Source organism: Scyliorhinus torazame, chromosome 9 (assembly GCF_047496885.1).
Source record: "Scyliorhinus torazame isolate Kashiwa2021f chromosome 9, sScyTor2.1, whole genome shotgun sequence".
Lineage (NCBI taxonomy): Eukaryota > Metazoa > Chordata > Chondrichthyes > Carcharhiniformes > Scyliorhinidae > Scyliorhinus > Scyliorhinus torazame.
The window spans coordinates 117180361-117192919 of record NC_092715.1 but is presented as its reverse complement, the minus strand read 5'-3'; the positions used below and the strand labels follow the sequence as shown (position 1 = coordinate 117192919).

The 12559-nt window shown below is 43.8% G+C and overlaps 1 protein-coding gene across 6 annotated transcripts in view; it reads left to right on the top strand.

The window, feature by feature from the left end:
- tmem232 (transmembrane protein 232) overlaps positions 1 to 12559 on the top strand; it is a 237188-nt gene that overhangs the window by 200271 nt on the left and 24358 nt on the right. For all 6 annotated transcript variants that reach the window (XR_011949087.1, XM_072516415.1, XM_072516414.1 and 3 more), the window contains exon 11: positions 5024 to 5202. Coding sequence is in view for 5 of the 6 variants with exons in the window: in XM_072516415.1 (XP_072372516.1) it covers positions 5024 to 5202 (179 nt within the window). In the remaining variant the exon portion in view is untranslated. The remainder of the gene's footprint in view (positions 1 to 5023; positions 5203 to 12559) is intronic.

The window sequence follows — 12559 nt, the reverse complement described above, 5'->3', positions numbered from 1 at the left end:
AGCGACGACAGTTTAAATACTGGGATCACAGAGCGACGACAGTTTAAATACTGGGATCACAGAGTGATGACAGATTTATACTGGGATCACAGAGCGGCGACAGTTTAAATACTGGGATCACAGAGCGATGACAGTTTAAATACTGGGATCTCAGAGCGGTGACAGTTTAAATACTGGGGATTACAGAGCAGCGACAGTTTAAATACTGGGATCACAGAGCAGTGACAGTTTAAATACAGGGATCACAGAGCGGAGACAGTTTAAATATTGGGATGTCAGAGCAGCGACAGTTTAAATACTGGGATCTCAGAGCGGTGACAGTTTAAATAGTGGGATCACAGAGCGGTGACAAGTTTAAATACTGGGATCACAGAGTGGCCACAGTTTAAATACTGGGATCACAGAGCGATGACAGTTTAAATACTGGGATCACAGAGCAGCAAGAGTTTAAATGCTGGGATGACTGAGCGGTGACAGTTTAAATACTGGGATCACAGCGGAGACAGTTTAAATACTGGGATCACAGAGCGGCCACAGTTTAAATACTGGGACCACAGAGCGATGACAGTTTAAATACTGGGATCACAGAGCGCTGACAAGTTTAAATACTGGGATCACAGAGCGCCACAGTCCAAATACTGGGATCACAGAGCGATGACAGTTTAAACACTGGGATCACAGAGCATCAACAGTTTAAATACTGGGATCACAGCGGAGACAGTTTAAATACTGGGATCACAGAGCAGCAACAGTTTAAATGCTGGGATGACAGAGGGGTGACAGTTTAAATACTGCGATCACAGCGGAGACAGTTTAAATACTGGGATCACAGAGCGGCCACAGTTTAAATACTGGGACCACAGAGCGATGACAGTTTAAATACTGGGATCACAGAGCGGTGACAAGTTTAAATACTGGTATCACAGAGCGCCACAGTCCAAATACTGGGATCACAGAGCGATGACAGTTTAAACACTGGGATCACAGAGCATCAACAGTTTAAATACTAGGATCACAGAGCAGCAACTGTTTAAATGCTGGGATGACAGGGCGGTGACAGTTTAAATACTGGGATCACAGCGGAGACAGTTTAAATACTGGGATCACAGAGCAGCAACAGATTAAATACTCGGATGACAGAGCGGCAACAGTTTAAATACTGGGATCACAGAGCGGCAGAAGGAAGGGATTAACTGAGAAACAGTACAAATTAGTGAAAGTGAGGGTCATTATAATAAAGTAATAGAAGTAAACAAAGTACGGTAAGAGAAGTTAAATTGACCTCGGCGGTAAATAAGTAGTATTCTTACATGGTTTTGTTTTTTGTTAAAAAGGGAGTAAACAAAGAGGTAAAGGTTAGTCATTTCAGTCGAGCTTGCATCCGTGATGTGCTCTTCCTGAACTATGTGTCAAATCATCAAGCTCCAGCTGCAGCCACTGGCTAACTGCATTTCAGAGATGGAGCATCCACAATAAGTGATAGCACATTCAGTGAGGTGAGGATTGAACAGGCAGAAAGGCCATGGGTGACCACCAAGCAGAGTAGAGAAAGGCTGGTCATGCAAGTGTCCCCTATGGCCGTCCCCCTTTCTAACAGATATACTATTTTGGATACTGTTGGAAGAGATAACTGCAGGGGAAAGCAGTGGCAGCCAACTTCAGAGCACGATGGGTGGTAGTGCTGTACAAAAGGGGAGGAGGAACAACAGCAGGGATACAGTGATGGGGGATTCAATTGTAAGTGGAACAGACAGGCGTTTCTGTTGCCACAAAAGAGACTCCAGATATGTTGCCTCCTTGGTGCCAGGGTAAGAGAAGTGACTGAATGGATGCAGGGCATACTGAAGAGGGGAAGGGGGAGGGCAAAAAGATAGATATTGTGGTACACATTGGTACTAACCATGTAAGCAAAGAAAGGGATGATGTCCTGCAAGCAGAATTTAGGGAGCTAGGAATTAGATTAAAAAACAGGATTTGGAAGGTAATAATCTCTGGTTTACTCCTAGTGCCATGTGTCAGTGAGTATAGAAATAAGAGGTTAGTCGTCCAGAAGTATGCTTGGTTGGGGAAATGGTGCAGGAGGGAGGGCTTTAGACTTCTGGGATATTGGTACCATTTTTGGTGACAGTGGGACCTGTACAAGGCAGAAGGTTTGCACCTGAACCAAAGTGGGCCCAGTGTCCTTGCAGGGAGGTTCGCTAATGCTGTTAGGGAAAATTTAAACTAACTTGTTAGGGGGCTGGGATCCTGAGAGAAGGTTCAGCAGCGATAGATGCACAGCCAAAATTAGAAGAGAGCAAATGAGTCAAGAAGGCATAGAATGTCTAGACCAGTAAAGTTGCAAGGGAGTTTGGCAAGATTGGATGGTATTTATTTATTTTATAAGTCTTTTTTTTTTAATTTTAGAATATCCAATTATTATTTTTCCAATTAAGGGGCAATTTTTTAATCCAATCCACCTACCCTGCACATCTTTGGGTTGTGGGGGTGAAACCCATGCAGGCACAGGGAGAATGTACAAAGTCCACACGGACAGTGACCCAGGGCCAGGATTCTAACCCGGGTCCTCAGCGCCGCAGTCGCAGTGCTAACCACTGCACCACCGTGCTGCCCTTTGGATGGTACTTATTTTAATGCAAGGTGTCTGACGGGCAATGCAGATGAATTGGGGGCACAAATTAAAACATGGGGATTTGATGCCATTTCTGTCACTGAGACATGATTGAGAGAGGGGACAGGATTGGCAGCTCAAGATCCATGGTACAGAATCTTCAGGCGAGATTGGCAAGGAGGTCAAATAGGATGGGGTGTCGCAATTTTGATCAGGAAATCAATTACAGCAGTAAGGAGGGAAGACATCTTAGAAGGCTCTTCTTCCAAAGCCATATGGGTAGAATGTAAAAACCAAAAAGGAGCAATCACGTTTCTGGGTGTGAGATTAACAAGGTGAATATAGATATCAGGGAGAAGGACTGAAGGTTCTGAGTCATCTGCTACGCTTAAAAGTATACAAATCTCCAGGATCGGAGGAAATGTATCCCAGGCTGTTGAGTGAGGCAAGGGAGGAAATAGCAGGGGTGCTGACAATATTTTCAATTCCTCTCTAGCCACAGCAGAGGTGCTGGAGGACTGGGAAGCTAGCCATTGTTTACCATTATTCAAGAAGGGAGGAAGGGATAAACCAGGAAACTACAGGCCTGTCAAGTCTAACTTCAGTCGTGGAAGCAGTTCTAACTATTGGAAGCAGTTCTGAGTGACAGAATTAAGCTGCATTTGCAGAGGCAGAGATTAATCAAAAACAGTCAGCATGGTTTTGTTAAGGGCCGGTCATGTTTGACCAACTTGACTGAATTCTTCGAAGAGGTGACCAGGTGTGTAGATGAGGGAAATACATTTGACGTAGTATACTTGGACTTCAGAAAGGCTTTTGCTAAGGTCCCACATGGGAGACTGATAGCAAAGGTAAGAGCCCATGGAATCCAAGGAAATTTAGCAAATTGGATCCAGAATTGGCTGAGTGGCAGGAAGCAGAGAGTGATGGTCAAGTGGTATTTTTCTGACTGGAGCCTGTGTACAGTGTTGTCCTGCGGGGATCAGTGTTGGGGCCCTTGCTGTTTGTGGTTTATATAAATGATTTAGACATGAATGTAGGAGGGTTGATCAGTAAGTTCGCAGATGATACGAAAATTGTTGGGGTGGTAAATAGTGAGGAGGATGGCCATAGATTACAGGAGGATATAGATGGGCTGGTCAGATGGGCTGATCAGTGGCAAATGGAATTCAACCCAGATAAGTGTGAGGTGATGTTCTTGGGCAGGACAAGCAAGGCAAGGGAATACATGATATGCAGGACCCTGGGGAGCACCGAGGATCAGAGGAATCTTGGTGTCCATGTACACCGGTCCCTTAAGGTAGCAGAGCAGGTGGATACAGTAATTAAGAAGGTCTTACTTGCCTTTATTAGCCGAGGCACAGACTTTAAGAGCAGGAAGGTTATGCTGGAACTGTATAAAACGTTGGTTAGGCCACAACAAGAGTATTCTATGCAGTTCTGGAATCCACGTTTTAGGAGGCATGTGACACTTGAAAGCGTCCAGAGGAGATTTACCAGAATGTTGCCTGGGCTAGAGAGTTTTAGTGAAAAAGAAAGATTGATTGACTGGGGTTGTTTTTTTTGGAGCAGAGAAGACTGAGCGGGTGACATGATTGACATGTATAAAATTATGAGGGGTATAGATAGAGTAGACAGGAAGAAACCTTTTCCCTTGGTGGAAGGATCAGTGACCATAGGGCACAGATTTAAGGCAAGGGGCAGGTGGTTTAGAGAGGATGTGAGGAACAATTTATTCGCCCAGAGGGTGATGGGAGTCTGGAACTAACTGCCTGAAAGGGTGGTGGAGGCAGAGACCCTCATAACATTTAAGAAGTATTTAGATGTGCACTTGTGTTGCCAACACATACAAGGCTATGGGCCAAGTGTTGATAAATGGGATTAAAATAGATAGGTGGTTGTTTTTGACCAGCACACGTGATGGGCCAAAGGGCCTTTTCTGTGCTGTGGATCTCTATGACTTTTTGTTCAATGGTATATTGACCTATATAGTTCAAGTGAACAATAAAACAAATGCAAAATTACACTGTTTAACCTACAATGAAATTGATGGGTCCCTATGACAAGCATGTCTAGAAGGTGAAATAACAGTTTCAATCTTGCAATATAAGCAGTGTCACTTCTAAATCCCCTAAAGTAATACATTATAGTAATAGTTCTAATCAGTATACACTTGGATTTATGTTGGCAAAGGTATGTTTTCTGTTTATTTTGTTTGTTTTTAGAATGTTTCATAGCATTTCACAGAGAATTACGTTTAAAGTGTAACCAATACTGTACGTAGGTATTTTACATGTCGCAGTCTCACCGACATTAAATGAGATGAACGATTAGCAAAGCTATTTAAAAACAAACTTTCCAAGTACCCGGTTTGGTTTTATTACAATGCTTCCTGTATTACTTGATTCACAGATCAGGACAGTGGCTGGTGGGTTCGCTATGGAGCAGCGTACAGTTTGGAAAAGATCTGTCACATTCTTTATGGTGACAAAAACCAAGAGGGGTTAAGGAACGCTGCATGGAATGCTCTGCAGAAACACCAAAGTTTGGAGCAGGACACTCGAGTCCTGGCAGCCATTAAAGTAGCTGAGGTAATTGTGTATATGGGAGTATGGGTAGTTTAGTCAACATTTAGTTGCCATAAATTCAGTTGGAAACAAGTATGCTCCATTCTAATATACGCAGGATCTATAATGCATTACCTGACAACCATGAATACAACCAACTTGTATTATCCATAGACTGAGGACTGGGGTATAACCATTCCACCTGGCACAGGGTAATGTAGCATGGAAGCATTAGGTCCACTGAGGGCTTGTACAGCATGCATCTTCAAGGTTCATTAAAGTCTCAAAAAATGTGTTAAAAGAGATAAAACCATAAAGTGGTCTCAGTGCCAAACACGAGAGAGGTTCTATTTAAAAAAAAAAAGTGTGCTGTATCATTATGCCATTCAAACAACTTGGGCGGGATTCTCTGTTGCCCGACGCCGGAATCGGAATCAGTGATTGGGCAGAGAATGGCTTCCGATGCCAGAATCGGGGCAGGCGCCGGTTTGATGCTGGTTTGCAATGCTCCGCCTCCTCCAAATCGGCGTCATCGGGACGTGCACCGCGCGCAGTCGCAAGGCCATTGGCGTGTCATCAGCCAGCCCATCGCGATGCTCCACCCCCGACCGGCCAAATTTCCGATGGCGTGGGCCACTTGTGGTCTCAGCAGTTGGGAACCTGGCGTGCCGGCTGCAGACAGTGTCCAGCGCCGCCACAATCATCCGGAATCCGTGCCACTGGCCGGAGGCCTGCTGCTAGGGTGGGTGGGTGGGTGGCCAGGGGGTGGACTGTGGGGTCGGGATGTGTGGGTTAGGGTTCCAGCACAGGCAGCGCCATGTTTTACGGTGCGGCTCAACAATCCTGCACATGCCGATTCTGCGGCTGATTTCTACGCGATCCGTGGGTGTTCCACGCAGCGCTGTGCTAGCTCCTCACCAGCACCGGAATCGGTGAGGGGTTCATGCCAATTTTCCCGGCGTGAATTACGCACGGATTCTCTGTTGGCGCCGGCACTTAGCCTCAGGAACAGAGAATTCCGCCCCTTGTCTTCCAGGTGCACAGATACAAGAGGAGGCTATTCAGGCCCTCAAGAAGATTACTTGATTAGGTAATGGCTGATCTGTATCTCAACTCCATTACACACCTTTGCTCAATAACCCTTGATACCATGAACAAACAAAAATCTATATTGCTCGCAGCCTTAAAAATTTCAATTATTTTGCATCCATGACCTTTTGAAGCAAAGAGCCATATTTCAACTACTCTTTATGTTCCCCAATTTCTTAATGGCCTAGCTCTAATGTAAAAAATAATGATGATACCTGACCAATTCAGGTCATCAACATAAACACTTTGGATGCTGCCTGACCTGCTGAGTATTCCTAGCATTCTTTTTATTTCAGATTTCCAGTATCCACAGTATTTTGTTTGGCCATTGTTTTTTGTAAAATTATTTCACTGGATGTGGGCTTCACTGGAATGACCAGCATTTATTTCCCATCCCTAATTGCCCTTGACAAGGTGGTGGTGATCTGCCTTCTTGAACTGCTGCAGTCCATATGGTGTAGCAACACCCACAGTGTTGTTAGGGAGGGAATTCCCAGAATTTTGACCCAATGACAGTGAAGTCATGGCAATATAGTTTCAGGTCAGGATGGTGTGTGGCTTGGAAAGGAACTTGATTCCATGGTGCTGTTTTCCATGCAGAGGTCATAGGCTTGGAAGATGCTGTTGAAGAGCTTTGGTGAGTTGATACAGTGCGTCTTGCAGATGATACACACAGTTGCCAGTGAGATTCGGTGGTGGAGGGAATAGATGTTGACAGTGGTGGATGAGGCACCAATCCAGTAGGCTGCTTTGTCCTGGATGATGTCGAGCTTCTTGAGTGTTGTTGGAGTTACACTCATTCAGGCAAGTGGAGATTATTCCATGACACTCCTGCCATGATGGTCAGATGGTCTCTTAATGGAGGTGGTAATTTCCTGGCACATGTGTGGCACGAATGTTACTTGCCACTTGTCAGCACAAGCCTGAGTGTTGTCCAGGTCATGCTGCACATGGACATGGACTGATTCTGTATCTGAGGAATTGTGAAGAATGCTGAACATTGTGCAGTCATCAACAAATATCCAAACTTCTGACATTATGATGGAGGGAAGATCATTGATGAAGCAGCTGAAGATGGTTGGGCCTAGGACACTATGCTGAGATATTCCTTCAGTGATGTCCAGGGACTGAGATGATTGACGACCTACAAGCAAAACCATATTCCTTTGTACTAGCTATCACTATGGTTCAAAGTAGACTGATGGGACAGTTATTGGCCCATCAGTCTTGATCCTTTGCTTTAAGTTGAAAAAACATTTTTTGTCCCTATGCAACCACCCCCTCCCACACTGGTCCATTTGTCACTTGATCTTTAGTTTTGCTTTCACTGAGCACTGACTTTGGTTCTCCCGTTAGCACATTCTGATATTTTAATTTTATGCCACTACAAGCACATTCTATAGCCCTTCACACCATTAACCCTTCCCCTATCTCATGACTTACACATCTTTGTTGCAATTTCTCCTAGCTCCCACCTTTCACTGACCTACTAATCTGCTCCAGCAGCTCCATCCCCCCTTATACATCATATAATCCATCACATTTCTACCTCTCTTTAGCTCTGAAGAAATCATACAAACTTGAAACGTTAACACATTAACTCTATTTCTCTCTCCACAGATGTTGCCAGACCTTCTGAATTTTTCCAGATTCAGATGCCCAGAATCTGCAGTATTTTGCTTTTATGTTTGTGTTCAATATCTCGTCCAACAAAGGAAAGCATTCCATATGCTTTCTTGACCACCTTGTCCACCTGTCCTGCCACCTTCAAGAATCTATGGACATGCACTCTAAGGTCTCTAACTTGCTCAAAATCTTCCCATTTATTAATTATTTCCTTGCTTTGTTGCCCCCCTCCAATAATAATAATAATAATCTTTATTGTCACAAGTAGGCTTACATTCCCCCACAAATGCATTACTTCACACTTGTCCCGTTTGAATTCCATTTGTCACTTCACTGCCCACTCAACAAAACCATTGCTATAATTCTGGAGTTGACACTATCCTTGTTACTATCAACTACACTGCCAATTTGTGTCTCATCTGTAAATTTCCGAATCATGACTCCCACATTTAAGTCTAACCCATTAATATTTACAACAAATAGCAAGGGCCCCAACACTGGAAACTGTTTTTCAGTCACAAAAAAACCCAGCGGCCATTACCCTTGTTTCCTGTCAATGAGCCAATTTTGTATCAAACCTGTATACCATCATACCTTTTTCTGACCAGCCGGCTATGTGGGACCTTGTCAAATGCCTTACTGAAATCCATGTAGATAACATCCATTACACTACCCTCATCAATCTCTTCGTTACTGCCTCAAAAATTTAATTAAGTTGACAAGGCATGATCTTCCCATAACAAAACCACACTGACTATCCCTGATCAATCTATGCCTTTCTAAGTGACAGTTTATCGTGTCTCTCAGAATTGTTTCCAGTAATTTGCCCACCACCGAAGTCAGACTTACCGGCCTAGTTTTCTGGCTATCCCCCACATCTTTTTAAAATAGTGATGCATCATTCGCAGACCTCCAATCCTCTGGTATCTCACCTGTACCTCGTGAGGATTGAAAAATTATCCTCAGATCACCCGTTATTTCACCCCTGATTTACTTCAACCGCCTAGGGTACAATCCATCTGGCCCTGGTTTTTAATCCACCTTCTGTGGATGCCAGTCCTTCCAATACTTCCTTTCTCACTGTTCTTATTGTATCTAATATTTCACTCCTCTTCAACTATAATGTCTGCATCCTCCCTCTCCTTAGTGAAGACAGAGACAGAGTACTCATTGTGAACCTTACCCACATCTTCTGGATCAACCCACAAGTTACCATGTACATCTTTGATAGGCCCTACCTTTTCCTTATTTTTCCTTTCTTGCCCTCAATGGTGAAACATCTTAGGATTTTCTTTGATTTTATCTGCCAATATTTTTTTGTTTCCTCTCTTTGCTTTCCTAATTTCCATTTTTACTTTACCTTTGTACTTTCCAAACTCCTCTTGACTTTCTACAGCATTAAGTCTTTTGTGGCTCTCATAAGGTTTCTTTTCTTGCTTTTTGGTCTGTATGCTTTTGGATGACCAAGGGGTTCTAAATTTTGTAGTACAACCCTTTTTCTTTGTAGAGACTGTGCCCATAGAATTTCGCCTTTGATTGCGTCCCACTGATTTAACAGTTTTTTCTTCTAATTGCCATATCCAGTGCACACTTGCCAGTTCACCTCTCAGTTTTGTAAAAGTTGTCTTCCTTCAATTTAGAAATTTTAATAATATTTGTTAAGAATCCAATCCCGCTCATGGGCGGCATGTGGCACAGTGGTTAGCACTGCAGCATACTGCGCTGCAGACCCGGGTTCGAACCCCGGCACTAGGTCACTGTCCATGTGGAGTTTGCACATTCTCCCTGTGTCTGCGTGGGTTTCACCTCCACAACCCAAAGATTTGATTTGATTTGATTTGATTTATTGTCACATGTACTGAAGTACAGTGAAAAGTATTTTTCTGCGGCCGAGTGAACGTACACAGTACGTACATAGTAGACAAAAGAATAATCAACAGAGAACATTGCCAAATGGCACATCAACAAACAGTGATTGGTTACAGTGCGGAACAAGGGGCCAAACAAAGCAAATACATGAGCAAGAGCAGCATAGGGATCGTGAATAGTGTGCAGAGTAGGTGGATTGGCCACGCTAAATTGCCCCTTAATTGGAAAAAAATAATTGGGTACTCTAAATTTATTAAAGAATCCTGCTGATGTTACCTGAGAGAGTGTCTCAAAACCTCACAGGATAACTTGAAACAATGGTTCTTGGTGGTGTGTATATTTGTTCAGAATAATGGAAGGCATAATGAGGAACCAGACCAGTTGTATAAACAATTAATACAAAGAAGAAAGACTATTACAGCACAGGAACAGGCCCTTCAGCCCACCAAGCCTGCCCAAATCCAGACTCCTTATTTAGACCTACTACTTATTGTCCAAACAATCTGTTCCCCACATTCCCTGCCCGTTCATGTTTCTATTAGATACATATTAAACGTTGCTCTTGTGCCTGCCTGCATCATCTCCACTGGCAATGCGTTCACGCAGACCACCCTCTGCGTAAAGAACCTTCCACGCACATACTCCTAAACTTTTCCCCTCTCACCTTGAACCTGTGCTCCCTTGTAATTGAGTGTTCCACCCTATGAAAAAGCTTCTGACTATTCACCCTTTCTATATCGCTCAGAACTTTGTAGACCTCAATCAGGTCTCCCCTCAGCCTCTGTCTTTCCAACAAAAACAATCCGAGTTTATTCAACCTCTCCTCATAGCAACTCCCTCCAGATAAGGCACATCCTGGTAAACCGTCTTTGCACTCTCTCCAAAACATCCATGTCCTTCTGGTAGTGTGGCAACCAGAACTGCACGCAATATTCCAAATGTGGCCTAACTAAAGTTACATAAAGTGTAACATGACCTGCCAACTCCTGTACTCGATGCCCCGACCGATGAAGGCAAGCATGCCGCATGCCTTCTTTGCCTCCTTATCCACCTGCATTGCCCTTTCGTGGAACTATGGACCTGAATGCCCAGATCCCTCTGTATGTCAATGCTCCTAAGGGTTCTGCCATTTACTGTATAATTCACACCTGACTTTGATCTTCTGAAATGCATCGCCTCACATTTGTCGGGATTGAACTCCATCTGCCACTTCTCTGCCCAACTCTCCAACTATCTATATTCTGCTGTATTCTCTGACAATCCCCTTCACTATCTCAAACTCCACCTATCTTAGTGTCATCTGAAAACTTGCTAATCAGACCATCTACATTTTCCTCCAGATCATTTATATATATATATTACAAACAACAGTGGTCCTAGCACTGACCCCTGTGGAACACCATGAGTTACAGATCTCCATTCTGAAAAACTCCCTTCCACTGTTACTCTCTGTCTCCTGTTGCCTAGCCAGTTCTTTATCCATCTAGCTAGCACACCACAAATTCCATGCAGCTTTACCTTTTGTACTAGTCTTCCATGAGAGACCTTGTCAAAAGCCTTACTATAGTCCATGTAGATAACAGCCACAGCCTTTCCCTCATCAATTAATTTTGTCACCCCCTCAAAAAACTCTATCCAGGTGGTAATACATGACCTTCGCTGCACAAGACCATGTTGTCTATCATTAACAAGTCCAGTAAGAAGTCTTACAACACCAGGTTAAAGTCCAACAGGTTTGTTTCGATGTCACTAGCTTTCGGAGCGCTGCTCCTTCCTCAGGTGAATGAAGAGGTATGTTCCAGAAACATATATATAGACAGATTCAAAGATGCCAGACAATGCTTGGAATGCAAGCATTAGCAGGTGATTAAGTCTTTACAGATTTACTCATTTTCTTCTCCCAACAGCTTCCCACCACTGACGTCAGTCTCACCGGCCTATAATTACCTGGATTATTCCTGCTTACCTTCTTAATCAAAGGGATAACATTTGCTATTTTCCAGCCTTCTGGAACCTCGTTTGTGGTGAAAGATGATGCAGAGATATCTGTTAAGGCCCCAGCTATATGATCTCTTGCCTCCCACAGAAACCTGAGATATATCCCATCCGGCCCAGTAGAATTGTCTACCTTAATGCATTTTAAGATATCCAACACTTCCTCCTTTATTAAGCTGACATGTCCTAGAGTATTCACACACCCATCCCTAACCTCAACATCTGTCATGTTCATCTCCTTGGTGAATACCGATGCAAAGTACTCATTAAGAACATAAGAACTAGGAGCAGGAGTAGGCCATCTGGCCCCTCGAGCCTGCTCCACCATTCAATGAGATCATGGCTGATCTTTTGTGGACTCAGCTCCACTTTCCGGCCCGAACACCATAACCCTCAATCCCTTTATTCTTCACCCACTTCCTCTGACTCCATGCATAACTTCCCTCCTTTGTCCTTGAGAGAGCCTACTCTTTCCCTAGCTTCCCACTTGCTCCTTATACATGTATCAAAAGCCTTGGGATTTCTTTGCCTCTACTTGCCAATGACATTTCATGGCCACTTTTAATAAGAATAATCGCTTATTGTCACAAGCAGGCTTCAATGAAGTTACTGTGAAAAGCCCCTAGTCGCCACATTCCAGCGCCTGTTCGGGGAGGCTGGTACGGGCCCTCCCAACTCCCCGTTTGAGTTTATTCCTACTTTCCCTATGTTCTTCAAAAGCTTTGTCTGTTTTTAGTTGCCTAGACCTTATGTATGCTTCCTTTTTCTTTTTGACTAGTCTCAAAGTTTCCCCTGTCATCCA